At 37.5% G+C, this 26497-nt stretch overlaps 1 protein-coding gene across 1 annotated transcript in view; it reads right to left on the bottom strand.

Annotated features, from left to right (window-relative positions):
- Positions 1–26497, bottom strand: part of LOC117204053 (protein madd-4-like) — a 252796-nt gene that overhangs the window by 86348 nt on the left and 139951 nt on the right. The window contains exon 3 of the mRNA XM_033441053.1: positions 21074–21190. Within this exon, the coding sequence (XP_033296944.1) occupies positions 21074–21190 (117 nt within the window). The remainder of the gene's footprint in view (positions 1–21073; positions 21191–26497) is intronic.

Here is a 26497-nt window from a genome sequence, read left to right as displayed (position 1 = left end):
GGAGAATGAATTTATTATATAAATGGTCTGCAATTCTCAACCTATCTGTTCCCTAGAGCATTGTTTCGAGTATTGGAAGGATTGCAGGATTCGAGATTCGGGAGTGTTCAAAGAATTAAAATTCATGACAAACAATTTAAAGATTGGCAATCAATTTTACGTTACTGAAGCTGTCCTTTTACTTAGTTGTGCCATTAAACATGTACTCTTGCACCGGATGTTTGAATAAATATTTCATTTAATTAAGTCTTTACTTTAATTACTTTATTCTTAAATATTTCATACATTTGTCATCTATTTTTGGAAAACTTCTATCCGCGAATCTAACAAATCGTTCCTGTAACAAGTGGAGATCTGACTTGTTACGCCACGAGGCTTACCACAGGCTGTATTTTCTAGCCGTCGCTCGCGGTCCTACAGCGTCGCAGGCAGACCGTCTTATCTGCCCGCCGGATCATATACAATGTGTCGACGAGAGCATAGTTGTCGCCAAGCAGCGAGCTCTAGAAACGTCGATTTTTGATCGTTACGTTTTTCACACAAGAAGAGGCATACGTGATCATAGGCGCGAGCGGTGGCGTGACCCGAGCATAGCGGGGGTCGTCTTCCAAATGAGACAAAGGAATAATCGAAGGGCGATCAGTTCCTTCTGACGAGTCCAACGTGACACTTCGACAAATCTGACGAGCAAACCAATTTATCTAGAGATATCGCAAAGTCGAGTCAACTTTCTGTAACATATTCATCATATTATTGTAAAATATATCATTCTATGTTAACCTGTTAATACAGTGTTGCATTCATTAAACCACCTCTGTTGTCTTAACCGAAACAGAGGAACGACTATTTCGCGGCGTCGATTGACATAATCGTAGCGAGAATTTACGCCTCTCGCTGACGCGTTTTCCTCTCCGCGAACGGTCGTAACAGACTTATCATGATTTTTCCTCCTGATCATCGTATACATGTAGACATTGGTAACGAATTAATAGTCATATTAATATCCCCTTCTGTATAAAATTATACCAATTTCACAAACTTCAAAAAATCGTAAGTAAGTATTCTTAAAAGATAACCTGTGAGAGTTTCTCGCTATAGCGGATGATCGCTGTTTTATTTAACAACTGTGCAATGTTTTTTCACGTGAACCCAACGAGTCGAGTGCACGGAGGCGTCGCCTGAAACGTTCATCTCGCTTCCTTCGGTTGTTCCTGAATCTTTCAGATGCATGTTCGCGAAAAGCAGCCGCACGAATTACGAGTTTAAAGCGCGTCGCGCTCCAAATATTTGCATTCGCGCTCCGCTCGGTCGCCTACGGAAATTTCAACGGCAGCCATCGTCAGATTGTCGCCGCGCAAGAACAAACAACCCCCCTCGTTCTGTGCAATATAAATATTTCACAATTACCGAATCCGAATCACATTCACTTTGCTCGTTCTCCATTCTTCGCGCCCTCCTCTCTGAAGCTTCTTTACGCACGGCGTAGCCGTGGCAGAAAAGCTGGTATAAACATTTTCAGTGAAGCGTCTGCCAACCACGTTATGCTTTCTTTCAGTCGACTATCCAGCTAACCATTCCATCTCCGTTTTTTTGCTAACTTTCTTTAACTTTTTCGATTTTTCCAACAACTTCCAATTTCTTTTCCCTCTCATTTTTCCAAGAAACTCGAGCTTCATAGATTTATATATAGCATTGTTTATAACTAGATCGAGGATGTTTATACAAATTCAGAGTTTCCCGAACACAACTAACGAAACAAAATCTAAAGATCTCTTTTATTATCTAAATATAGTGACAAGTGTTTTACTATATATGCGTATGTTATACAATATCAGCAGTTTGTACATTTTTGTACATTTAAATTTCTTATAAACGCATATAAAAGCGCGCACGAGTTTTTGTTAGAACGATGAATATTATTTTTGTTGTATCGTGGATCGCAACTATATTTAACTTAAATCTAAATAATTCAGCTGACATTTACGGATTTTTTAAATCTATCGTACCTTGGCTATCGAGTATGAAAGAAACGAAAATTTTAAAGAATATGTAATTGATTACTCTCTATAGTATCCAAAAATTCAAACTGAAAATAATCTTTCTTCCCAATGTTGTATTCCGTACGGAACAAATTCTATAAACTAAATAATAAAACTCATCAACGGCCGTTTAAAATTGTTAAGATCTGATCAGAATACGAATTTTTAATTTCATTTCCTTCTACATAACTAACGTTCGAACGCGAATTTTCCTTTGTTTCTAACACGTAAACAGAAATTTCTAAAAAATTCATGACAACTTATAATACAAATAATACATAGCGAATTATTTTCAAAACTATCAAGTCGACGTCGATGGTAGATTAGAGATTAGAGAAGTTTATATATGACGCGAGTTCACCGAAAGCTTCATTGAAGCATCGTTGTGGTGTCAGGTTGAAAGGGACGGGCTTAGAAAGACCGACGTCTTAAGCGGGATAAAAAAATAAATCTGTTGGAATCACGTGTTGGCTAAGGACCTCGATCTGAATCGGTTATACCCGTGTAATGATATTCGGAAGCGTTTATGAGGTTTGGTTGTCCGAAAGTGAAATTCCAATAAGATTTAACGGGTCGTTTCCTGGAACGTATAAAAGGGTGTCGTTACCCTTCAAGGAATTTCAATTGATCACGATAATGAGGTGATTTTAATGACAATGGGAGTATGAATATTGAGTCGTGGATAAGAATGGGACTGTAGATATGAACATATGAGTTTACGTTTATCGGACAATGATAACAGATAATTCTCCTCCGCTTTGTGTCGTCAGACGATTTATAATTGTTTTCGAGTCTTTTGTTAGGATAAAGATACATAATTTGTTTCCTGATAAGAGTTGTTATTATCTGAAGATTCTTATTCAAAAAGACTTCTCTATTCATTGATTCTTAGTAATGATTTATCAGTCACAAGGCTTATCGTAGATTGACTATTTTGACAGTAAAGCGTTACAGTCAAATGTTCTGATGGAGGATTTTCATTTAGAGAGACTCCCACATTCCTATTGTGGCTTTCGTAAATTCATTTAATACGTTAATTGTAAAGATCTGTCATTACTCTTTATTTCTGACTTTATCTCATATTGTTAATGTCTCTCTCTTTCTCTGTGTGCAATTTCACAAAATATCAACGTTTCACATGACCATTCTCAATCTGCAAAATTGCTATTACATTTCACTCATAGCCTAGAGTCGCAGTCATACATAATTACTAAATCATAGTCGAGGAATTGTCGATTTCCAATCGAAATGTCGTCGAGTGTTACCTTTTTCACGGTGATTCGACAGCGAGGTTCTCGAACGCTGGGAATAGAACGGATGATCGGACTTTTAAGCAGAATCCTCGCGGCGCGGCGTCTGCATTATTCACACGGTTCCTCTTTCGCGTCGATGCTTTTGCCCTCGCCACATCCAGTCGGGACGCCATTCTCGCGTGCAGGTGTCAATTTGTCCTTCTACCTCTTTCACACCCTCACCTTCTTCGTCCTTCTGTTTTTCTTTCGATTGTCTTCGTCTCCTTCGTTCGCTCCATCTGCCGAAATGCTCTTCCTTCAGAACGGGCACATTAGACTTCCAAATTATTGAAAGCAACAGCAGGAGACCAAGAGATCCTCTCTTCCTCTCTTTCTCGTACCCTCTACTCCTTTTCTATTTTTTTCTCTTTAAGCACGCTTGTCTCTCCGTCATCTTAGCGATTCCATCTACGTCGGTCTATAGCTAATGGAGGTCCTAAGGATCGAATCCACTAGAGGCTATTTTCGTAGCCGTTTCCAATATAATCGCATCCTCGGTTGGCTGCCTCGGGCTTGGGAAAGTCAATCGTGAGTGTCACCGACGGTGAACATCGTGTCGATGCTCTTCGACTTGACCGTGCCACCTGTCCGTTCATTATCGATGCAAACGCTTCGAGTGGGATCCGTGTCCTCGATTGGCGATCGGCTTTGTCCCGCTAATGCTACGAGACCGACCGACCATCCTCCGGCAACCCTCCGGATTCTCGCGTGTCACTGTTAATCGTTCCCCGAGAAATTGGATTAGGCACGGAGAATCCATTTGTGGGACGCCTTTTGCTTGTATATTGAAGAACTGTGTCTCGTCTACTTTATTTCGTGAACAAGATTTGCAAGATTTGCCTATATAAATTTTCTAGTACCTTGACACTCAACTCTGTGATTCGAACATACGATTCGTTATGTAGCTTTGCCATAACAAAGTGATGTAATCTTTACATGAATTGGTCATTTCATCACCCTGTTAATAACTGACTGTTCAATGAAGTATTGATTGGAGTGTACGTTTCGATGAAAACTAAAAGGCATATCGCGTTGGTCAACGTATTTTTTCAAGCAATCGAACGTCCAGCAGTTCTCGTCCAATGAAAAACAAATTTCGCTGTTAAAAGTGGACAATGCTGTGCAAAAGGATCGGTCGATTTTTCAACGAAGCGCGCTTTACGGGCGAATAAAACTGAAAGTTTTGCGCGAAAAGTACACGGTACTTTTCACAGAAAGGGAGGTTACTGCTAATTTTTATCATCATTCGTGTTGATTGCTTCTATAATTTCTGGTTCTGTCTCAAATCGCGAATAATGAATAAAAAATCTGGCAGTACTAACAATTTAGCGGTAATGAACTTTTCCACGAATTTTTTCATTTTCGCGTTTCTGTTGTTTCGTCGATTCGAATCTATTGTTTCTATAGCATCAGACAGCACGAGTATAGTATTGATGAAATGTTCGTAGTTCGTGGCACGGATAATCAAAACGTTGCGCGTGTGTTACATACGGCGCGAATGCCGTGTGTTGGTTGGATACAAAGCAGCGATTTGACGAGGCTTTGTTTTGCTGATACAAGTGCCTGTACCTTAATTAGCATTATGATCGTGCATTATGTTGAATGAAACTCTGTTTTCGATACCATTATCGTTAATTTTATCATTAGTTCTTAATTGGGATATATCGATATTTTTTGTGCAACATAGGCTTCTATGCGCCAGTTCTGTTTTGTTATAGTAATTGTCGTTGAACGTATCTATGAATTTTGTATTATATTTCTAAAAATTTTTGTTGTAATTGTAATTTTTGATAAAAATAAATTATCTTTTTGGTAGTGGTGTTTGAAGGGATTTTCATAGCATTCTTATAAAATCAAGTTTCCAAACTGCTGAAACCTTGGCAATTTTCTGAAAATTTCTTCATACTAGACACTAGACAGTCAATTTCACTAATCAATTTTATAGATTAATATACATCATATCATATATACATATAATATGCAATGAAATAATCTAAAACTTTATTTACTCAACTCCCCAACTGTCTACGAAAATATCATGTCATTATAAAGTATTTAAAATTAAAGAACATTTAAAAGAAAAGTAGTTCGCTATACATACTGTAAAATATAATATCCGATTCATAATTTACTTTTAAAATAATAACTTTGACATCTTCCTAAAAACAAATCCATCCCTTCCGAAATTACCCTACAGGCGTCCATAATTCGTTCATTCCCGCACTCTCAATTTTATCCCCGAATCGCAATTATAATTTACACGCGATGCAATCCGGCAATTCATAATCCGCAAACGTGAAATCGAAGCAGCGAGGAGATCGGCCTCTGAATGCGAAACAATAATTTCCATCGAGTATCGCGATTTGTTCAGATTACGTGATTAAAAGCCGGGGTTCTGTGGTTTTAACGAAACACGGGGGAGACGATATTATACCGGTCGGCTTTTAAATAATGGTTTTCGATGTTTTATCGTAAAAAAGCGAGCACTGGACGAGGGTAAAACACAGAGGAGTGGGTAAAAAGGAAATAAAAAGAACAGAGAAGACAAGGCTGGAACCTGGAGCGGAACATAGAGAGAGGGAGAGAGAGAGAGAGAGAAAGGGCGAAAGAAAGGAGCCAAGGGAAAGACGGACCCCGTGGGTTAATTTAACTTGTTCCCATCGAGACACGCTCGGTTCCTCGAGGAGCAAGGGAAAAAATCGTCTCACTCCGGGGTTAATTTGTAAGCGCTGGTTTGGTTCAAGCCGGAATCGATGGCGAGGCATGAATTCGCGGACGGTTGAAAAACAGTTTGCAGAAGGGTGGGTGAAATAGCAAAAGGGAAAAGACGAGGGAAATTGTCTCGAAACACAGTTTGCCGGTGGCACAGGGGTTATTACACGTCAGTCACACCTCTCTCAAAATTGCGAAAGTTTTATAAGACACAACGATCCTCGGTCGATTACGTCCCACGCGACTTATGACCGGCACCTTTATTATTGCGCTGAGTAGTCTCGTCTTATATTGCATCGCGAAAAACAAAATTGCTTGGACTCTGCTTTAACCGGGGATTTGTTTTATTTTCTGCAAACCTGCCATCTGGTTAAATGGTATTATCTTTTAGCTTTTTATGTTATTCTTCTTTCGTTTGTGGTTTGTTGGTGAGATTTGAATGGACGTTGTTGCGTGGGATGCTTCCGGTGATTGTTGCGTAAGACGTATCGTCGTGTAATATTAAACGGAAGGCTGCGAGTTAGTACTTTCTTCATAGATTTAATCACGTAATGGTGGTAACAAAGTAGAAAATCCACAAGTTTCTACAATTAAAGCGGAGTTTCGCTTGAAAAATTCTAGCGAATAAAATAACTTTCCGATGACATAAAGTTTCTTTTTCCTAATACTCCGATACATTTCCTCGGCAAATACGTCTTTTCCATTTTTCTTAAGTTTTAATGTAACCTTTATCGATTCTAACTATGATCAAAATGAAAGATTAAGCAAATAAAAACGAAACGTGATTAAACTAAATATGTTTTTAGTTAATTACATAAATTGCACCGGCTAGACGTTTCTCTGAGTTCGTATCATTTTTCATCGTTCTCATCGTAATAGTTTCAGTTCTGAGCTACTTTCAATTTTGTCGATTTTCTCTCATCTTCGAATGCTTCTTCTTTTCATGTGTACGAAGTACCTATCAGCGATAAACCTCTCCCGGCATATGCTTCGCGATATCTTTCATGTCTTTTCCTATTTCTGTATATGGCTGTTCTCCTCGAATATGCATACGATTTAAACAATAGCAGCGCTATAGAGCGACCACTTTTTGCTACATCTCGATTTCCTTCAGTATTCGAGCGGAACGATCTTAAAGCTCGGCAAAATATTCTACTTAGCGATTTTCTTTTGCCATTATGTAGTTTCTTCTGAATGGAAGAATCTTTAAATAAATATAATAAAGAATACGAAGGAGAATATGGCGAAATCATTTTTCTTGAAATGCCTTTTTATCGTATACTCTCTGACAATGTTGATGTGCTACATACGGTACTCAAAATTGTTTCTCAAAATGCATTCAAATCTTTTGTTAAGTATTTAATTTATTACTTTCATTACTAGTTACTTTTCACCCTGGCTTATCCTGGAATACTCGTCAAATAAATCAGAAAATAAAAAATAGTTTCGAAATTTTTTAATCAAGTCACACTTTCAATTTATATGTTTCAATAAATGAAACATGATAATATAATATATATGTATATACAGATAATATGGCAACAAATGAATAAAAATGTTTCAACAACAAACTAGTACTAAAAAACAATAGTATTAATGAACAGTGCTAAAAAATTTGGTGCAAAAACAAATCACTCGACGGTTTGATCGTCATTTAGAGAAATTCTAAACCGATTTTTCAGAGCTTTTGGTAAGTAATCGGAATCGTTTCGATCCACTCGTGTCATCGGATCGATTCGAATTGAAACGAACCGTGTTCGAAAAAACATTTTACCACTGCGTAAAACGCAAGGAAAATTCCGGTTGGTGTTCGTCGCTGTTAAATTAACAAATGTACGCCGTTACCGATGCGCATCTCGCTGAATTCCAGTTATTCCGTTGATCGGTCGCCGTGTGATTTGCAAAATTACTAAAACGCAGATGTAATCATCAAATCTACTCCCATAACATCTCACTCTACTGCTTTTCCACTGGTCGTTATCGTACTTGCCATATAATTGATCAATTTAGACAGATCTAACATGAATTCCAATACAAAGTATTTAAGTAAACTGAAACCACTTTACACGTGTGAATCTGTTACTTACTTTACTTGAATTGTTCTTTCAAGTTTCTATTCATTTTGTCGTTAGTCAATTAGTCGGTACAAGCGAGAATCTGCATACTTGGAACATTCCAAAGGAATGTACTCTATGATCATTTGACAATTACGTATATTGCAAAATGTAGAATTCGCTTTAAAGTTTAGATACGAACGTGTACATTTTCTGTGATTGAGTCCCAGTTGCGGAATACTCCAGTAATTACGACCTATCGAATATAATTCTATACCCATTGTTCAAAGAACATTGTGCTTTCTCTTTATAACATTTCTAGAGGATCAATTCGAGAAATTTTGGTCGATTTTCCTGTAAATGAAAGATCAACTGTTTCGTTTGCTGTTCAATTTGCTCGAAGGAGAACTCTTCGAACGATCACGGAAAAACCAGCGGAGAAATTGTCAGAGTATCGTCGATGTTTCACTTGCTTTCACTTGCTTTCACTTGCTTTCATTTGCGGTACCTTTTATCATCTTTCAATATCGTATTAATGGTTTTTGTTTCATTTCTGTTTGAATAAATTGTATTTTTTGTTGATCATCGGTATAACTTATTCAACATCATGCACATTCCGAAGATGTATGATGGTCAAAGAGGTTTCGACAGATAGGTAGATAACGGATTGGGGTGGAAAGGAGACGATATAACGGTGTCCAAGTTTCGTGGCAAGAGCCGCGGTCGGATGAGAATTATTCAAGGATTTTCCAGATAATGCAATAACGTAGCAGCGCGCACACTGCCGCCCGTGAGAAATTAGCGGCATGAATTATGAATGAGACCGACTTCGCCGGCCGTTTATCTTCTTTAATGTTTCTTGGCGTCTTTCGTTGGACGAGACTACCAACAGTGCGTCCTGCTACTCGTGATTTCTTACCTCTTTATTCTACGTTTTCAGCGTGGCACCACGACGAAAACGTTGATATCGACGATAAATTGGACGTTCTATTGTTTTTCGAAAAAATGGAAAGTATATTGGAATCTTGATAAGGATTCGTTTAGAAAAATGGTAGTCTTTGCGTGATAGTTGGTTTGAAACTAAGTTCGGTTCAAAGTTGTCGAGCAATGAACCGAATGTCAATAGGAAACAGTTCGTGTCATTTGTTTCTTATATGCTATTTTCCCCATCCCGTTGGATCATTCGTGTTTACCAAAAATGCGGCAGATTAATATTTTATGGTCCAGCGATAAAAGCTGGATAATTTTCTGGATAAAAGCTCTGCATAAAAACAGAACGCATGGTGATTATATGATTTTTGTCTGAATATAATGCGATATGACAAAATGTACATATAGGTACATATATATCTTATACGAGAGTGACAAAGTACATTTTTCGAGAAATTAATTTGAGATGGAAAGTTTGAAGTAGAAAGTCGTTAATAATTCGACCATTTGACGCTGAAAAATTCTTTTTCCTTTTACAGTCATTCAATTTTAAAGGTCTTTGATAGAATGTTGTTTATATACGTAACGTATATCGCTTACTGTTAAAGCAAGAGTTCAAACGATTTCTAAATTATGAAATTCCCGTGAAATTATGCGATTCTCTGTTAAATAATATAACTACATTGGCCAAAACTTCGTTCGATATTTTCACCCGAAAAACTTTCAAATTTAAATTTTGCACGTGTCCCCAAATGTACTATTTCGCTGGTGCGTCGCTCTTATACATCAACATGATGAAACATCTCCTTCACGTATAAATGTATAATTATTTCACAGAATGATATTAGTATGAATAGCGATAATTTCAAAGCGCTGACGTCAAACGACCGCCATTACGCACGAATGTTTCGTACATGCAGCACTCAGTAACAGTCACCTTTCAAATCGAACACCCGTTAAATGCAATTAGACAATTAGCCGCGAACACGATGGAGCAGCGAGTGCTTCGTCGACGCTTTTCACCCTTCTGCCGCGTTGAGAGCGCCACTAGAGCCAGTCAACGAAAACCACGTATTCCGGCAGACGACGATGAGATAGGAACATTCATTGTCATAGCACGCACGCTTCTCTGTCCGAGGGATGTTCGACGACCGGCGACCCTCTTCTCCATGTACTTTGTGGTCGACCGATTTCTTCTTTCATTCTCGATGCACCGGGACAAAAACCTTTTAAACCGTCCCGCCGCCGCATCTTTTCGCTTTTGCGCGCAATTTCAGCTCGCTGCAGTTAATTAGCGCAAGCTCTCGTCTCTTACGGCGAGGATCGGAGAATTCGATGTATCGGAATAAAGAGATTGTCCTTACATTCCCTCAAAATTACAAGATTCCGGTATTTGATTGATTTTAAGTTTCAATCTTTTTTTAATTATTTTAACAGTTTTAGTAATTCGACCATTGTAACATATGTTCTCTTAATAAATGAAATACCAGGGTATTTATATATATTTATCCTCATTGATAGTAAACTTATAAAGTGTTTTTGAAATGTTCTGTGAGCTTTTGAGCTCACTGAATTTGAGCTCAATGAATGGCACCGAGTAATAGAATGTCAGTGATCTGTTGTTGTGGCCTTCGGATGATCTTCGACTCCAATGACATAACCTCGATAATTCTTCGTGGCTTTTAAGTAATCTGTTACCGATTTCTTTTGTCTTCTAAGTTACCTTGATCTCTCAAGAATCTTGATGATTCCATAGTGAGCTTCAAATGGCCATGAGCTAATGATATTCTAATAACCTTATATATACAGCAATGACACGATCTGGACGATCTTTATGCGAGACGAAAAGGTGAACAAAAAGGTATATAACCATAATGATGTATTTTCTATAAAAATATTTACTTGAACAATAGTCTGGCATTTTACGATCGTCTATGATACAATAGTATCGATATTCTATCTGTTTAATAAACTAGACATCCGAATATACCAATATTTACAGATTAATGCTTTGCCTCGTTCTTTAAAACATTCTCTTATACGATAGAACTCGTCGTTATTTGATTCCATTAATCGCGATTACTCGTTCATATAATCATCCCGAGAAACAGAATTAAACGTAAAATTTCCACTGGCAGTGAGAATCTTTTGATCAATACCTCTCAAGTTCCAATTTTCGACATTGATCTCGTTTCAAATTATACAATTGTTGTACAGGCATAAACCAACAATGAAAATTAGAACAGGAATGATATTTATATCAGAATAACAGTGAATAATTTATGACGCGACGTGAACGATAATTCATTAATTCGGCTAATTGCGCGGCCGCGATATTCTTCGACGATCAAACGGGTGCCAGCCCTGAATTGTTAACACGCTGTAGCAAATTTAATTGAGCGGTTCGCGTAATTATCGTCTTTCTTCGATCGATTATTTACGTTTTAATGAGGCGCTTTCTAGCGCTAGCGCGCCCAGTGCCGCTATTTTCTATGGAATTTACCGGAAATCCACAATTTATGACAGATATATATATATATAGTTCATATAAGAAAGGAATATGGGATAACATTTTTTCATTTTCGGCTTAGTTTTCGAGAAAATCGAGTTTGAAGATTTACCGAGTATGCTTGAACACGGCTAGTTTCGGACTAAACAGAATTAAATAGTCGTCAGGAAATCATTCTATATGTGAAAATAAATGAAAAGCATGGAATACAATTTTTTCACAAGATCCTTTGTTTTCGAGAAAAGAAATTTGAAAATTTATCATACGCGTGTAGTAGGCTCCATGTTTAAACTTTATTTTCTGTCGATTATTCAACTCTGTCCAGAATCAACTTGACAAATTTTCCACTTTTTTCTTATTTTTACACAGGGAATCCGTCGTGTCCACTTTTGCATGCTCCTTCTTCGGTTCCTGTGTTCTCTACTTAGCATTAGACATGAAATTAATCTTTTATTAAGCTTCCATTTTCTTTGTTCCTTGGAATTAGTTAAATGCACACGCGCATTTTATTTCGATTTCGATCTCACGACATATGTGTATCTCGTTGATTAGTATTTTCTCTCTCTCTCTTTTTTTTTAACGACAGAATACGCCGGAAGCTCCCATTCTGTTCGTCCATTTCATTTTGTTTTTTTTTTTCTATTTCTGTTTTTTTAGATCACAGATAATGAGGCCTCTGTGCTTTAAAAGACAAAGAACCGCTTTCGAAATGATGCAATATAAAATACGACGATATACACAGGATATCAATGTGAGGTTTTATTCATCCCAAATATTCACTGCACGGTCACAATCACGATTCGTTTTAAACGTTATTCTAATTTTAAAATCGCGAATAAACGTAATAAACGAATAAACGTAATACACAGGCATAAACACAAGCAGCGGAATAAAATTTGTTCGTTGTTAAATTGAACGACGGTGTTCGGTGATAAAGTAATTACAAGTTCAACGAACAGTTTCAGCGCGAACACCTTTGCACACCGAAACAATCGTCAGCTACCGACAACTATTCCCACTAATAACCATTCTGGCAATTATCCAAATAATTCCTGTTAACATGAAGCTCATCAAGACTTTCCGCCAACTTCTAACTTTCAACCCATGAACCCGAATAGAATTACAGCCAATCGAATAATCAACCATCGGTAATTGCTTTTCCACTTCTCGATATTCTTTCGTTCCTCATTCGGTGGAAATTGCACGGTTTTAAATTTCAGTTTCAATCGCATTGTCATCTTTTTTGTAACCTGCTACTTCTCGTATCACAGGTTGTGTATGTATGCGTGTCTGAATTTATGCGCGCACCATTCGTACAGGTATATCGTATTTCTGTTTGGCATATTTTGTGACAGCATATCTTTTGGTAGTTTAGTGAAAGGAGAAAAAGTAAACATTATTCTCTAGGACTTAATGCGAATGATATTACTTATATGAAATAGTTATAGGTGTCGGATATTATCAACTATCTCCTGACATGTATTATTTCTCCTAAATGAAATAAACCTTTCCTACAAAATGCATGCACCTATAATTATTCCTAGGATCTCGAGAAAGAAAATTATTACGAAAACAATTACAGATTACCGAAGAAAGATTTTAAATGATTTCAATTGATATCATTGGAATATTGAATTTTAACGATTTTAAATAGAATCTTACGATCAAAAGGTCAATCAGGATTAAGTTAATAAATTAATTCAACGATACGTGAAAGCAATCAAATCACTGAATATCCGGAACTCTATAACTATATATGAAGAACGACAATCAACTAACGGAAGAACTGTTTCAACTTCAATTACATCTTTCCTTCTTTCCTTCTTTTTCCTTCGCAACTCTGCTACGTACCAGTATTCTACGAGAGCGCTGCGGTTTCTGGGGCGAATCGAGTTGCCAAATTTCTGGGAGCCACCCCCGGAAGTTCGCTGATTCGGTATTCGCGAAAGGAATTCCCAAAAATACGTTCGGCACAAACGTTATTTCGATATACCGTCGCGACATCCTAATTCGACGATGCGCCAACGCTGTTCGCGAACTTAGTTTTACGCTCGTAGCCAATGCAATCACCGACAGAAGAAACACCGAGAAGATATCTGAGGGAAAATGTACGCAAAGTTGGATGCAGTAGGACGCGCACGATTTCCTATACGGGATATGACCCTATTCGCCTTATCTGTTCGCCATGCTCGTATCAAAGGTATTTTTATATGCGCATGCGAAACGTTGTACGGATACACGGCGAGTTACACAGTTGTCTTACGAGATCATCTTATTGCTCGCCGAATTTCGCTTCTTGTTGCTTTCACGTCGCGTCGTTCGATTATCAGAAGATCTGATCGGGCGTAGGAAATTTATGAAATTCACGATCGATAGCGAGATTTATGTGTTACAGAAAGATAAGCAGCTGAGTCGATTAGGGTGGATTGTGCATTCATTTTTGTTACGACGTAATCTTGAGCGGCGAAAAAGAAATAAGGACAATTGTAAAAGTAGAATATGGTTAAAAATGAAATTAAGCGATTCGACTGTCATAACGCAAGAAGATGCGAAATCGAACTCGAGGATTACAATTAAACAATTTGTACTAAAACCATGGATATTTGAATCTTCGCTTCTTCAATGAGAAGGTGGGCAGAATATATATTTTTGTCGTTAACTGTATAAATTAAAACGACGTCAAACAAACCAAGTTTCATTCTACTGTCAAATTCGGTTCTTAGCTGTTTATTTTACGTTTACTTAAGAATTCCTATTGCAGTCGGTTATTTTAGAATTGTCAAATTTTAGCCATTAGAAGTAAATTAACGATTCGTGTCAAATATAGGAATAAAGTTGATACAAGGTTTAGTTTGTCAAATTAATTGGAATTTATATCGTAAACAAGCGCGCGCGTGTTTCCACCATTTTATAAATTAAATCTACAGGATCAAAGTTAGTACACTAGTAATCAAATAACGTTCCACGTTGAATCTTCAATTATTAAAACTATTAATAAAAACGACATTGATGCAATTAGGTCGAAACTTTCATATTTATGCACTCGAATATCAGCGCAGTTTCAGTGATATTTTAGAATCGATAGAGAATTTCTGCTTTCTGTTTATAACGTTGTTATACAAACTAGATTTGAACGTGACACATACAGGATGCGATAGCAACGGTCATCTTCGAGGATGCACTGCCAGATACAGAAAGCTTCGCGTACTGTGACATCGAATTCATAAATTCTGATTTGTGCATTCAAAATGCGATAAACGTTGACTCTGTGTTCGGTGATATACGCACGTTAAGCCCGAGCATTCTAAATTTCTCTCAATCTGTTGTTCCGATCCGTTGCGGGGAACGCAGCTTCCATGCATCATTCGGGCTGTTACTCTTTTCCGTGACTGGCGATCTTTCCGACGCATTTCATTAATTAAAATAATCTGACGGTCTCGCTGCAAGTTAATAATGACAGATTTGAAACTGAAAGATTTCTTTAAAAATATCCGTCGCCAAATTTTAAATCTAGATTCTTTAAAAGAGAATTTCATTTTCGATTGAAAATCTAAATCTATTTTTTTAAACAGCCGTTCCTGCACAATAATTTACTAATTTTAAGTAGCGACGCTGTTGAAGTGGTCACCACTTCTCAGAAAACTCTACATCTGATGTTTTTAGTTTTCTTAAGCACTGAAGCCATCGACAGCGTATAGACGAAAGACTGGGACGAAGGCAGACCATAAACGGTAGACAGGCGACGTTAGCCTTGGGGGTTTTCAGTTATAGGGTAACACCGCTAGCGTGCCGATATGGACCAGCTGAAATTGTATTGCTACTTGTAATTACGCTTTTGTATTAAAATATATTTTCTACCTTACAATTTATCCGCGCGTTTCTCTGTTTATATATCTAATAACCTCAACAGATGCTCGTAAATACTCGTAATAAGGTGAAAATACTGTTGCGCAAAGAGTGTTCACAATGGTTTGTAGTTTCTAACGAAAGGTAGATGCTGGAAACACAAATAATTAGCATGTGTGTGTGTAGAACATCCTAATAATTGAACCTTGCTATTAAAATTCGCTCGCATCTTTCAATTTTAAAAGATCGAACAATATCGAATATTTTAAACGATCGAATTTGATTATCGAGGATTGTGAGTAGAGAAAGATAGGTGAAAAATATTTCTCGCCCATCAGTTTCATCTATCCTAATTCAACAAGAATCTGGATATCACGGAGAAATCATACTGGACCGTATCTGTAAACTTTGCAACGTTGTTTCCCAGTGTCGACGCGATTAAATCTACCGACCTACCGGAAGCCGCTGAGGGTCGTCATGGTCCTCGTCGTCGCGACGCTCTTGTCGCATACGTAAAACTTGGCGACAGTCGAAAAATATGCAACCAGTTTTATAGCGGTGGTACCCATGGAGTTGCTACGTCGTGACGTGCAACTTGCACCACTTACCAGCGATTTTATACCGTTTCTAGCGCGACCGGAAATCCTCCGTGTCTCGCGTAAAATTTCTCCAACTACCTCTCTCGCTTCTCTCACTCTTGCCACTCGCCCTCGATCGTTTTTTCACAAATGTTTCGGATCGTCTGGTTCATAGCTCGATCGAGAACCCCTTTGCCACGATGTTTTACGATGATTTTTTTTATCGGCGAATGGTTGGCCTGTGTTGTATGTTTTTTATCGATGTCGAGGACATTGGTGACGCAAAGTCTTTGAGATGAAAGACTAGTTCGTTCTTCGGTTTATGACGTGAATAAACTTAAAAAAAAAACATCGTCGAAGGCGATGTGAAATAGGCGGTGACAAGGAAAAGTTTGTGTAAAAATAATGAAAAAAAAAAATTAGTTAATGAAGAAGGACTCGAGTTCGAGGATTAAGGATCTTCTTGCATAATTAAGCTGATATTATTAGAGAAACTTTATGAGTTATCAGTGCTAATAAATAATAACAATAAATAGTAGTATAAACGAGTATTCTTTACGGTGCACTTTGTACTCTTTATTTTGATAAATATTCTGAATTTTTGTTCTCACATCGAATACGTACCCTACCTTTAGGTATTTTCAATAGCATTGAAGTTGGGCGAATTGTTTGATCCTGGAAATATGGAGATGTTCTTTGGTATGGCTTAATAATAAATTAAATAAATGGAATAAATGGAATTGCGGTACATATAACATCGTTTATAATCTGTTATTTATCTTCTCTACATTTTTTCATCGCTTAGCTTTTTAATTTTTTTTCTTCATTTTACCCTGCTTTTTTCCTCTTCTTCCTTTTTCTCTATATTATAATTGATGTATGGCCCCGACGTTTAAGTCGACTCGATCGACTCGAACTTTCTGACGAGAATTTCTTTTATTTTATCTTTTTTTCTTTTTCTTTTTACGTAGAAGCAGAGAAAAAGAAGAGAGGATGTACAAGAGTGGGCCAGGAAGTTTTAATTCATTTTTCCAACGAATCGAAAATTGGTGGAGCGGCGGGCCGGTTAAAGGGTCGAAACTTTCTCAGCCAAGGGATGAAAATTGTTGGATCGACCTACATACGGATGGCGAGAGTACAATCTCTCTCCTTCTCTCTCACTCGCTCTGTTTTTAGTACGTCTAAACTTTTACTATGCATAACTTCATTCTCTCTCTGCAATTGTTTCACACGAGCGTATTTAATTAACGCACGACTCCGGTAATCGTAATTAATGGCGTGAAGATAATGCCGTTGAAAAACGTTGTTTACCGTGTAAATGGAAACTGGCGGCGTGGCGTTCCGTGTATGATACAGTAGTCGACCCAAGAATTACCCGCGTTTAAGGAAATTTCTAATCTTACGACTCGATTATCTTCATCACGAACAGGTTGGAAATGTTGTAAAATTAATCCTTTAAATGATATGCAGTTGTTGGAAATGTATATCTCTGAGGGTAGGCTTTGTTTAGCGAGATAACAATGTTTTTGCTCTATTTACACATTACTGTAGGAATATACTAGATGATTTAGATATCATACTGTCACTAGATCTTTTGTATAATATAATTTTGTGTAATTGTGTAATATAATAATAATTTATCCGTTCAGTCAACCTTTACGATAGTATCGTACGAATAACGCGTCAATTTATGATACATTATTAAGTCTAGAGAATTTCTTCGCTTCTGTTTCATTTGTTTGTGTAATAGGATTATCGATAATAGCGATCCTGTGGTTGTTTCGAATAAACGTTCTATCAAATAATATTTCCTTTTCAAAATTGGTCAATAGTTTATCAAAAGATAATAACAACAAATGAACATACATTAGTAGATGATCGTATAGGCTTATCTATACTATATTTAGCTTACACAAATAGTTGTTCCCTAACTAGCAATAAATAAATTAAGATCCGTTACATTATGCGTGATCTTAACTTTCGAGAAATTGATTACATTTGCAAGTCGCGATTACAGTTGCATGTTTTCACACTCCCTCCATTTTGCCGCAGCAAAAGTCGTAACCGACGTGGCTTCCGGAGAAAAATCTGCGTCGCCGACGTCACGGCGGGAACAACGCGGCAAAGTTAACGGGATGAAAGCATCGCGAAGTTGAACATTACGAATTTTCCCTGTATTTTTTCGTCGCTGGTGAAGATGTGAAATTACGTGTGAAAACGTTTTCGAAATTCTAGAATTTCTCGACAACGACGAGAGGATAGGAAGCTGCAAAGGAAGCGAAGGGATTCTCTTAATTTAAGTATATTCGACGCGAGATTGAACGTTGGCACGTTTAACTTTCATGTTTGCTGATGCGTCCACGCTCGTGGCAACACGTGGTAAATGTGACGTGATCATTTTTTCCGGGATTATAGAGTTCACAAGTCCTCGAAACCTTTCGTATGGTTTGCAGATTATGAAAGATGAAACGGCAAGATCTTCTTAAAAAAATAAGTTCGCCTTTCTTCTCGTTTGTTTAAGGATCAGATTTAGAGTTTGAAAGATATCAAGTTTTTTATAAAGTGGAAAAGCAAGACCGCAAAGAGGAAGTTGATCACGGTTAAAATGTTCTTTAGAAAAATATACCAGGAAACAGAAAAAGATAATATTAGATTATTATATAAATTTTATTATAACAATTTTGATGTAAAATTACGAGTTCGATCATTAATGTATACTTCTTTCTTCTTTATTAACTTTCTTTGGTTGGATGCTAGATTTCCCGCTCATAAAATATAGAATTTCCATCACTTTGAATTTGATCAAGAATCTCGAATGTATCTTTAGTATGAAAAATGAACTTACGTTCGAACCTTGTCAATAATCGTCCGAATTAACTTTTCATTTAATAGATACTGTTATACTATCTTTTTATGAAACGAATAAAACATAAAATGTCTCGAGTGATGTTAATTTGGACTTTTGATTGATCATCTTGTCAATCTTCTTGTCAAAAGGAAAGAGTAATCAAAGATTAAACAGGAAGAAACTAAACTTAAGAAACAATGTAGCTCAAAGAGTGAGACAACAGGATAAAATTTATGAAACAATTTAATAAAAAAAGCGGAACAACAAAATAAGATACCATTGTTTTGAATCTGGAAACTGGAGCCTGCGGTAGAATTCGGAGAGGCAATGGAAAACCATCGATCGGACGGAAGTTCGACTCGACCGATATTCAAACCGCGTTTCCGCGTCCAAGAGGGAAATATGAAGAAGCGTTACACGTGTATCGACTGCGGCGCATCGTGCCAGTTCGTGTCTCGCTTTGCCACGAACCGAAAACTAGGCTACCGTTGCTTCTCTATCCTGCTTGTATTCTCGAAGCTCTCAAGGAAAGTGGAAATTCCAAGAGGAGGTGAACCGTTGGCAAAAAGACTGACGGCGGTTGCCGCGAAACGTCGTGTCGCGAAGGTGTCGCGATCGGTCCAGCAAAAACGCGCCACAGCGTCTTCCGCTACTCTCTTTGAAAAAGCAGTAATTGTACAAATTCTGTACACAAATACACATTCGTTGGAGGAAGGAGAGAAACGAGGACATCGATCGAAAGGAACTACAAAGGTCGCGATTAATGCGATTTGTTGGAAAAATGGAAGGTAGATCGGTTAAGAAGAAAAAAACAGAAAAGTAAGGAAAGATTCGAAAAATGTAATAGATGGTCGAATGATCAGAGGAGGGTCCAATCTATTAAATATAAATCAGTAAACAGTGTATGTGGAAATGTAGAGCGATAAGTTTGGTAGGAAGTTTCATTTCTTAATAAATCGATTTAAAAAGATAGGTTCAAGGAGTACGCGTATACATATTTGATCGTAGATTAGGTTTATGAATTTGTATTTTTTATACACACTATCATCGCTATACGATATTTTTACTATGGTGGATTTTTACTTATACAACCATGCCAAGTCTCTGGCGTATCGTGAGAAAAATACGAGTATAAAATAGCTGAAGGAGAAAATTTGTCTCTAGTTGAACACTTGCAAAATGAAAATATGTACTCTAGGAAACATTCACTGGAGTATAATAGAGTAAGAGGCAGAAGCCATTTCCAATAATTCTTAATAAAAAAAGTCTCTTCAGCAAAATGAACATCAGAATAATGTCTGTTAGATGTAGATGTAAGAGAGATCACATGCGAGTGAACGCGAACATGTACACCACAAATTTTTAACATCAGTTTATTCGAAATAACGCTATCTATATAAGAAAATGTTACTCTACACTTTCGACTTTGATTTTTTCATGTAAATTTATCCGCTTCTTCAGTCTGCATGACTTGCAAGGAAACACGCTGTATATGCGAGATTTAAGGCAAAATTATGTAAAGTAGACAGCAGAGAAAAGGGGAATGAGAGAGCCGGTAAGGTAAGGGTGAACGTGCATGCGAAGAGGAATTCGCGCGCGAATCACGGGGCTGGTTTCCGTGTCGTTTGGCGTCTGCGTCCCGGAAAAAGGGGTAGACACAAGAAGAGTGTGTCCTCTAACGTCATCTTGAGATTAGTCGAGGCCATGCAAGACGCCGGAAGCCTTGGTTGACGAACTGTCGGCCAAACAGAGCGCGAAAGGCCAACGAGGAGGCGGAGGCCAGGCGTAAAAGACTTTACACCGATGTGCACAGTGTTTCGCGTCGGGGGAAAGCCAGAAGGAAAAAGAGAGAAGGAAAAAATACAGGAAATATAAAATGTTAGCAAAGAGACAGGTGAAAGGTTGACGATGGTATTCAGCATAGGTGTAACGGTCTCAGCGACCTATTTCCGGCTGGCTGGCATGAATAAAGGCTTTTATTTTTCCAGCAGCCCCGGCGACGCCCTTTCCTCTCGTATTCTTTCGCGAATCCACAAGTACAAGAATAGAAAAGGATTGAAATATACATGTGTATATGTGCACTCGGAAATACACGTGTATCAATGTTTAGGGGGACGTTTAAGGTTAAGGGGGACGAGGGAAATTAGGTACTTGAATTTATTAAGATTCAAACTTTCTCGTAAGGGGATGAAGTTAGATGACGAAGAGATAATGTTACAGGGTTTGGAGATTGGTTTTGGGGAATAGTGTTTGTAATTGACTTACCTGGTCTCCTGAGTCTGTGTCGAGGTTGCTGTTAGCTTCTGAAACCTCTGATACGTCCTCGATGATGGAGTCGCCGATCGTGCTGTTGTCGCTGACCACAAGGCCTAACAGGCATATCTGAAACAATATATAAAATTCCGGTTAAAGTTTTTATTCCTTAAAATAAATTCTTGTTGTTCATTCGCGAAGAAACAAATCGACGACTTGATATCGCTAAATTGTCATATTTGCAAAACTCAGTTCGGTATTATTAGATTCGATACAATATTGTCTTGAATTTGGCAGCATTGGTTAGAAAAGGGTTAATTTCAATATCTGTATTTTCAAAGAAGGTAATTGACTTTCACGATACTCGGAGGATTTAATATAATATTTAACCGATATTAATCACTGAGAAATGTATGTAATCTGAAACTATTCACACTCTTTGAAATACCGTCGCTTGTTTTGGTCGGTGAAAAACCGTCGCGTCGATCGCGCGATAATAGAAGAAAAAAGTGGTGCATGGTTTCCTATGTCACCTCGTCGAAATAAAGAGACGTTCCGTCTCTTCGCAGCGAACGAGGGCAGCGCAATTTAATTGTTATCGTACCACCACCTAAAAACGGACACTCACTTTCTGGGATTATCGTGCAAGGTGGAACTTTTATAACGAGTTTGAGTTCGCTTTTTCATCGCACGTAGGGTCTCGTTCTGAATTTCGTTACGCTGATTTTTCCAGGAAGCTGAATGATCTATATTTCGCGACACTCGTGTTACCGTTATCAGGTATATTTTCATCGAAACAACCGTGAGTTTGTGATTGTGTTTTGTTTGCATATTTGGTATTTCTTTAGATCGATGGTGCTTTGTTTTGTGAAATTAGTAGTTGAAAAATTATATAATGTATGTAGTATCGTAAATATAATATTATAATGGTGATTTATTTACGATGAATGAATTGTACAGATATTGATTAATCACAATAACGTATTATGGTCTAGACAACGCAATAGTCAATTTGTAACTCTCGTCACAACGGATCCAACTCACTCCCTCTATCTCTCTCACGCGGACCACACTCTCACGACAACACTGGCAACACTGTCGCTTCTTGATTTGCACTCTCCGACTCCTCAAAATGGTACTGCCAGCCCTTCGATCTTTTTTGTCTTCTCTCGGAGACGACCCCCCACTACGCTCGGGTCACGCCACCGTTCGCGCCTATGATCGCCTATACACCTTCCTTGTGTATGTGAAAAAAAACGGACCGAAGGCGAATCGACGTTTCTGGAACTATACGCTGGTCGCTACATTGTATGCATTTCGATGGTCCTATACGACGATCTGTCTGCGGCACTGCATTATACTATCCCGAGAAACTCGAACTTAAATATATGATGGATCAAGCGTATGCCCCCCCCCCTTTTTTTCTATTGCATGTATATGATTGTGCATTTCTATTTGTATGTATGAGCGTGACAGCGTTAGAATAAGTAATAATTTTTATGCTAAAGTATGGCGGAGTATGTTACGCAAACGAATTCCGTTTCTACGAACGAAATCTCAGGAGTGCCTGATTAATTGAACTTTAGCTAAGCTCCTATTATCCGAATTACCGCCAAACATCTAACGATAAGATGTAAAACTGTAAGGCACTGATACGCATTATGTAACAAACCCTCCTGCTTCGCAGTCGATACGAAATACACGTGTGCAACATTATTATGTATTTAGGAGCAAATATTTCTTAGGATCCTCTTACATGAACATGAACTGTTAACTGAAGGAAAAATTATAGGTGGTGGGGAGAAATAGGCGGACCTCTATTATACGAACGACCTGGTTACATGAACCAACGTGTCTCCGACAGGTTCATGTAAACGGAGTTCTACTGTGTTTATAATGAAGAGCAGTCCGTATTGCATGTAGAAATTTGAGAGTATGTAATGCCATATGGAAATTTGGTTTTACGTGACAAGAATGTATTTAGACGTGCGAAGGCTTCAAGAATGCATTGTGATTGGAAAGAAAGTAGTATTGATTCAGAACAGCATAATATCGTAGTGTCGTGAAAATTTAAAAAAAGCAAAGAAAAACATGTAAACTCTAACTAATAAAAATCTACCTCGCTCATTTCAATCAATTAATCGTACATGTGAAGATTAATTGGGACTGGTTAACCAGTGTCTTGGTTTATACGATTTGGCTGTTTAGATAAAATTATACATTATATTTCGTTTGTGACTATTAAAAGTTATTTACGTAAAATTACATTATTTAAAGTTGATCGGTTGTGTCGAGGTTGACTGATAGAAGAACGAGTGGATGAATTTGTAATAGAAAAATATATTGAAATAAATAAAGTATAAGTATAAGTATAATGTATAAGTTTATGCTGATGCAGATCCTCGCTCTTGTAACGTCAATTCATATCAGACACCGCGGGCAGGATGGCGTCCAGATGTCTGCACATCCTTGGCGCGTACCCTCAATAGTCCTAAGTACTCACCGGGGGTCTTGGAATTTTCATAGTTAAGGTCCTTCAGACCAAGCGAGTATCTCTTGTCTTAGGTTTCCTTTCACGTTTATTGTTAACATAGGTTAACGTCTGGTATGTTCCGTTAGCAACTTTCTCACAAGGGCGGCCAAAACCCCTCCTAGTCCACCAACCGTCTTATTATCCAATCGGAGGCGGTATCTACTGCCCTCGCTTCCTTAACCAAAATTTTCATCAACAAATCCGATAGTCCCGTGTCCTTAGACACACTCACCCCTAGTTTTCCTCAGACACAGTATCGCCAGTAAAACTCACTTATTCCGTATCCTTAGAACAGTCGACATATCTTTACCTGTCTCTACCCTTATAACAGTCGCGTACTTAACGTATCGGTGTAACTAAGTTTTACATAACGTGGCTGGAGTGAATTGTGATTTATGTTAATTCAGTGTGTATTCCGGTTTGATTGCTGAATTTGTAATAAAGTTTAATTAAAACAAAATTAATAGTTGTGTTACGACTCGACTATTTTTATTTTATCACCCAACCCTCAAGTTTACGTGACACTCTCATAGTGTTACTGTTACGTTCTATTCAGTTGCCGATGAGAAGGTAGCGTTAATCGACGTTTAATGCAACTGGCAATAAGCTCCACTTTCGGCTAACCTGCTATGTGCGGGAATACTGGCACGGGAGAGAATTAAAGTTGTTCGAAAGTAAATTAACACTATGTAATGATTTATTCAAATCTTACTCGATTTCGATATCGACGATTGACTGACAGACTGACGGATATGAAATTCTTCGGTTGACAAAATGATGATTCTTCGATAGACAATGGTAATTATTCGATTGACGAACGGTAATTATTGTATATTGAGTCGCCTCTCTGAGTCGCTACATTTATTTATATCTGTCGGAGATGAAAAAACGTCGGAGTCTTTCTTTTGAAAACGTTTGGGAAGATGCTCAACGTTTGTTCAACTGCCGACTTTGTTTACAATTTAAACTGTCTTAATATCGTTATAAAAACATAATTATTAAAAAATTGTTCCAAAAGCTGTTAGATTTGACGTTTGATAAGAACGATGAAGACGAGCGTTTGTAACAGAAATGTCACGTGGAACCGAGTGTAATGCTTGGCGCGCGTTATTAGCGATAAATTCAGACGCCTAGACCGCCCTGTAATTAAAGGTTAACGATAGGCGCCTCAGGCCTCTAGAAAATGAACTCGTACGCTTCGAGATTAGTACACTGCGAGGCAAAGATACCCTTGCCTCATTGATTTTACGATCATGACGTTGTGTTTACCGGCTTGTTATTAGTCGGCGCGATTAGATTTCGAATAGCCTTCAACCTTGAGTTCGTTAAGGTTTTCGAAAGAAATTCTGCTCATAGTTGTTTGAACCAATAAATCACTCGTGGAATAGTATTTTCAGAATTTCGTTTTTACTTCGTTTCCAATGAAAAAGGAGGACGGTTTATTCCAAATTTTCTAGAAAATAGGAAAGTATTTCTTTCGAGAACGGTGAAACAATGTTTTGCTGTTATTATTTCACAGTTGCTATACTATGAATAACTGTACTGCCACTGTAAATTGTATAAATAGATGTAGTTTTTAAAAATGTAGGAACTTTGTTTAGTTATTAAACATATAAAATAGAAAATTCTTTAAAGAACAAAATTAGAATCATAGCCAAATGATGCAAATAAATCACAAGCTCCTGTTAAATGTTATTTCCTTTTGAAAAGTGATAATTAGAAAAATTCTGAGATTTAGAGTCTAAAGAAAATAATAATAGTAAATGAATGTATAATAGATAATCTATTATTATGTCCATTATGTCCATGTCTGCACAGCTAATTGTGCACAGCTAAAAGAGATATAGTAAAATTCAAACGTTCAAAGTTCGACGACTATTGGGCTACAAAGAAATCATTAAGATTACGTAAATGAAGTCGAGCGTTTACTCGCAATCATACAAGCGATCATTAAAGAGATTGAACGGGAAAGTTTCAAAATATTCGGAGGCTATAATTCTCTGTGGAAATTGATCAAGTCGTAATACTTGGTAGAGGTTTCCGATTGAAACTGGGAAGTCATTATTCATCCTACGATCATTATGATTAGCCAATCGACCACCTAGGGCGTTCGACGGTGAACGCGTAGACTTCGCCATTGAAGAAGAAAAAAAAAAACAGAAAATTATAGTGTTCGAGACCAACGATCGATTAACCGATCACCGTTATTATCTTGCTGGTAATACGTTTGCCTAACTATTGACTATCGTTTAATCGCGCCAAACATGCTTGCCATCGACTTTGAAACAAATTCGTACAAAACTTAATTTAATCTGATGAAACATAAAGATTGTTTTGTTATTTACCTCGGATACTTAGGTCAAATTAGATTAATCTGTACATTATACACGATGCTGCAATTTTAATAACTGACAATTTATAAATCATGCTGCTTCGAAGTATGAGCTATTTTTTCATATCTCAAATTGGATTGTTTTACCGTTTACGGTTTTTAACGAATGTAAAATAATTCTGCGATACTCCGCTATATCATATCATTGTTCGCCAAGACAAATATTTGAAATGGAATAATTTCCAATAAAAATGAAAATTCTTTCCTGAAATATTCAAATATAGAATTTCTCTTTCAACATAAAGAAAGATATCGATAAAACTTACTGAAAATAACAAGATATACGAATGCTAAATATTCAACCAATGAATGCCATACGTAAACAGAAAATATAGCAAGATATTCACAGAAACGTCGAATATTGATATTACACGGGCAACTAGGAGTCATAGGAACAGATAAAATCGTGCACACACGTGGTTTGGTGAAATGGTAGAAGGACGATGGAAAAGCGCAACGTATGCGTGTCACGCGCACGCTCGTTCAGCGCGCAATAATATCGATGAATAAC

Source organism: Bombus bifarius, unplaced genomic scaffold (assembly GCF_011952205.1).
Source record: "Bombus bifarius isolate JDL3187 unplaced genomic scaffold, Bbif_JDL3187 scf7180000007977, whole genome shotgun sequence".
Taxonomy (NCBI): domain Eukaryota; kingdom Metazoa; phylum Arthropoda; class Insecta; order Hymenoptera; family Apidae; genus Bombus; species Bombus bifarius.
Note: the sequence above shows the minus strand (reverse complement) of the source record. Positions and strands in the feature narration are given on the sequence as shown.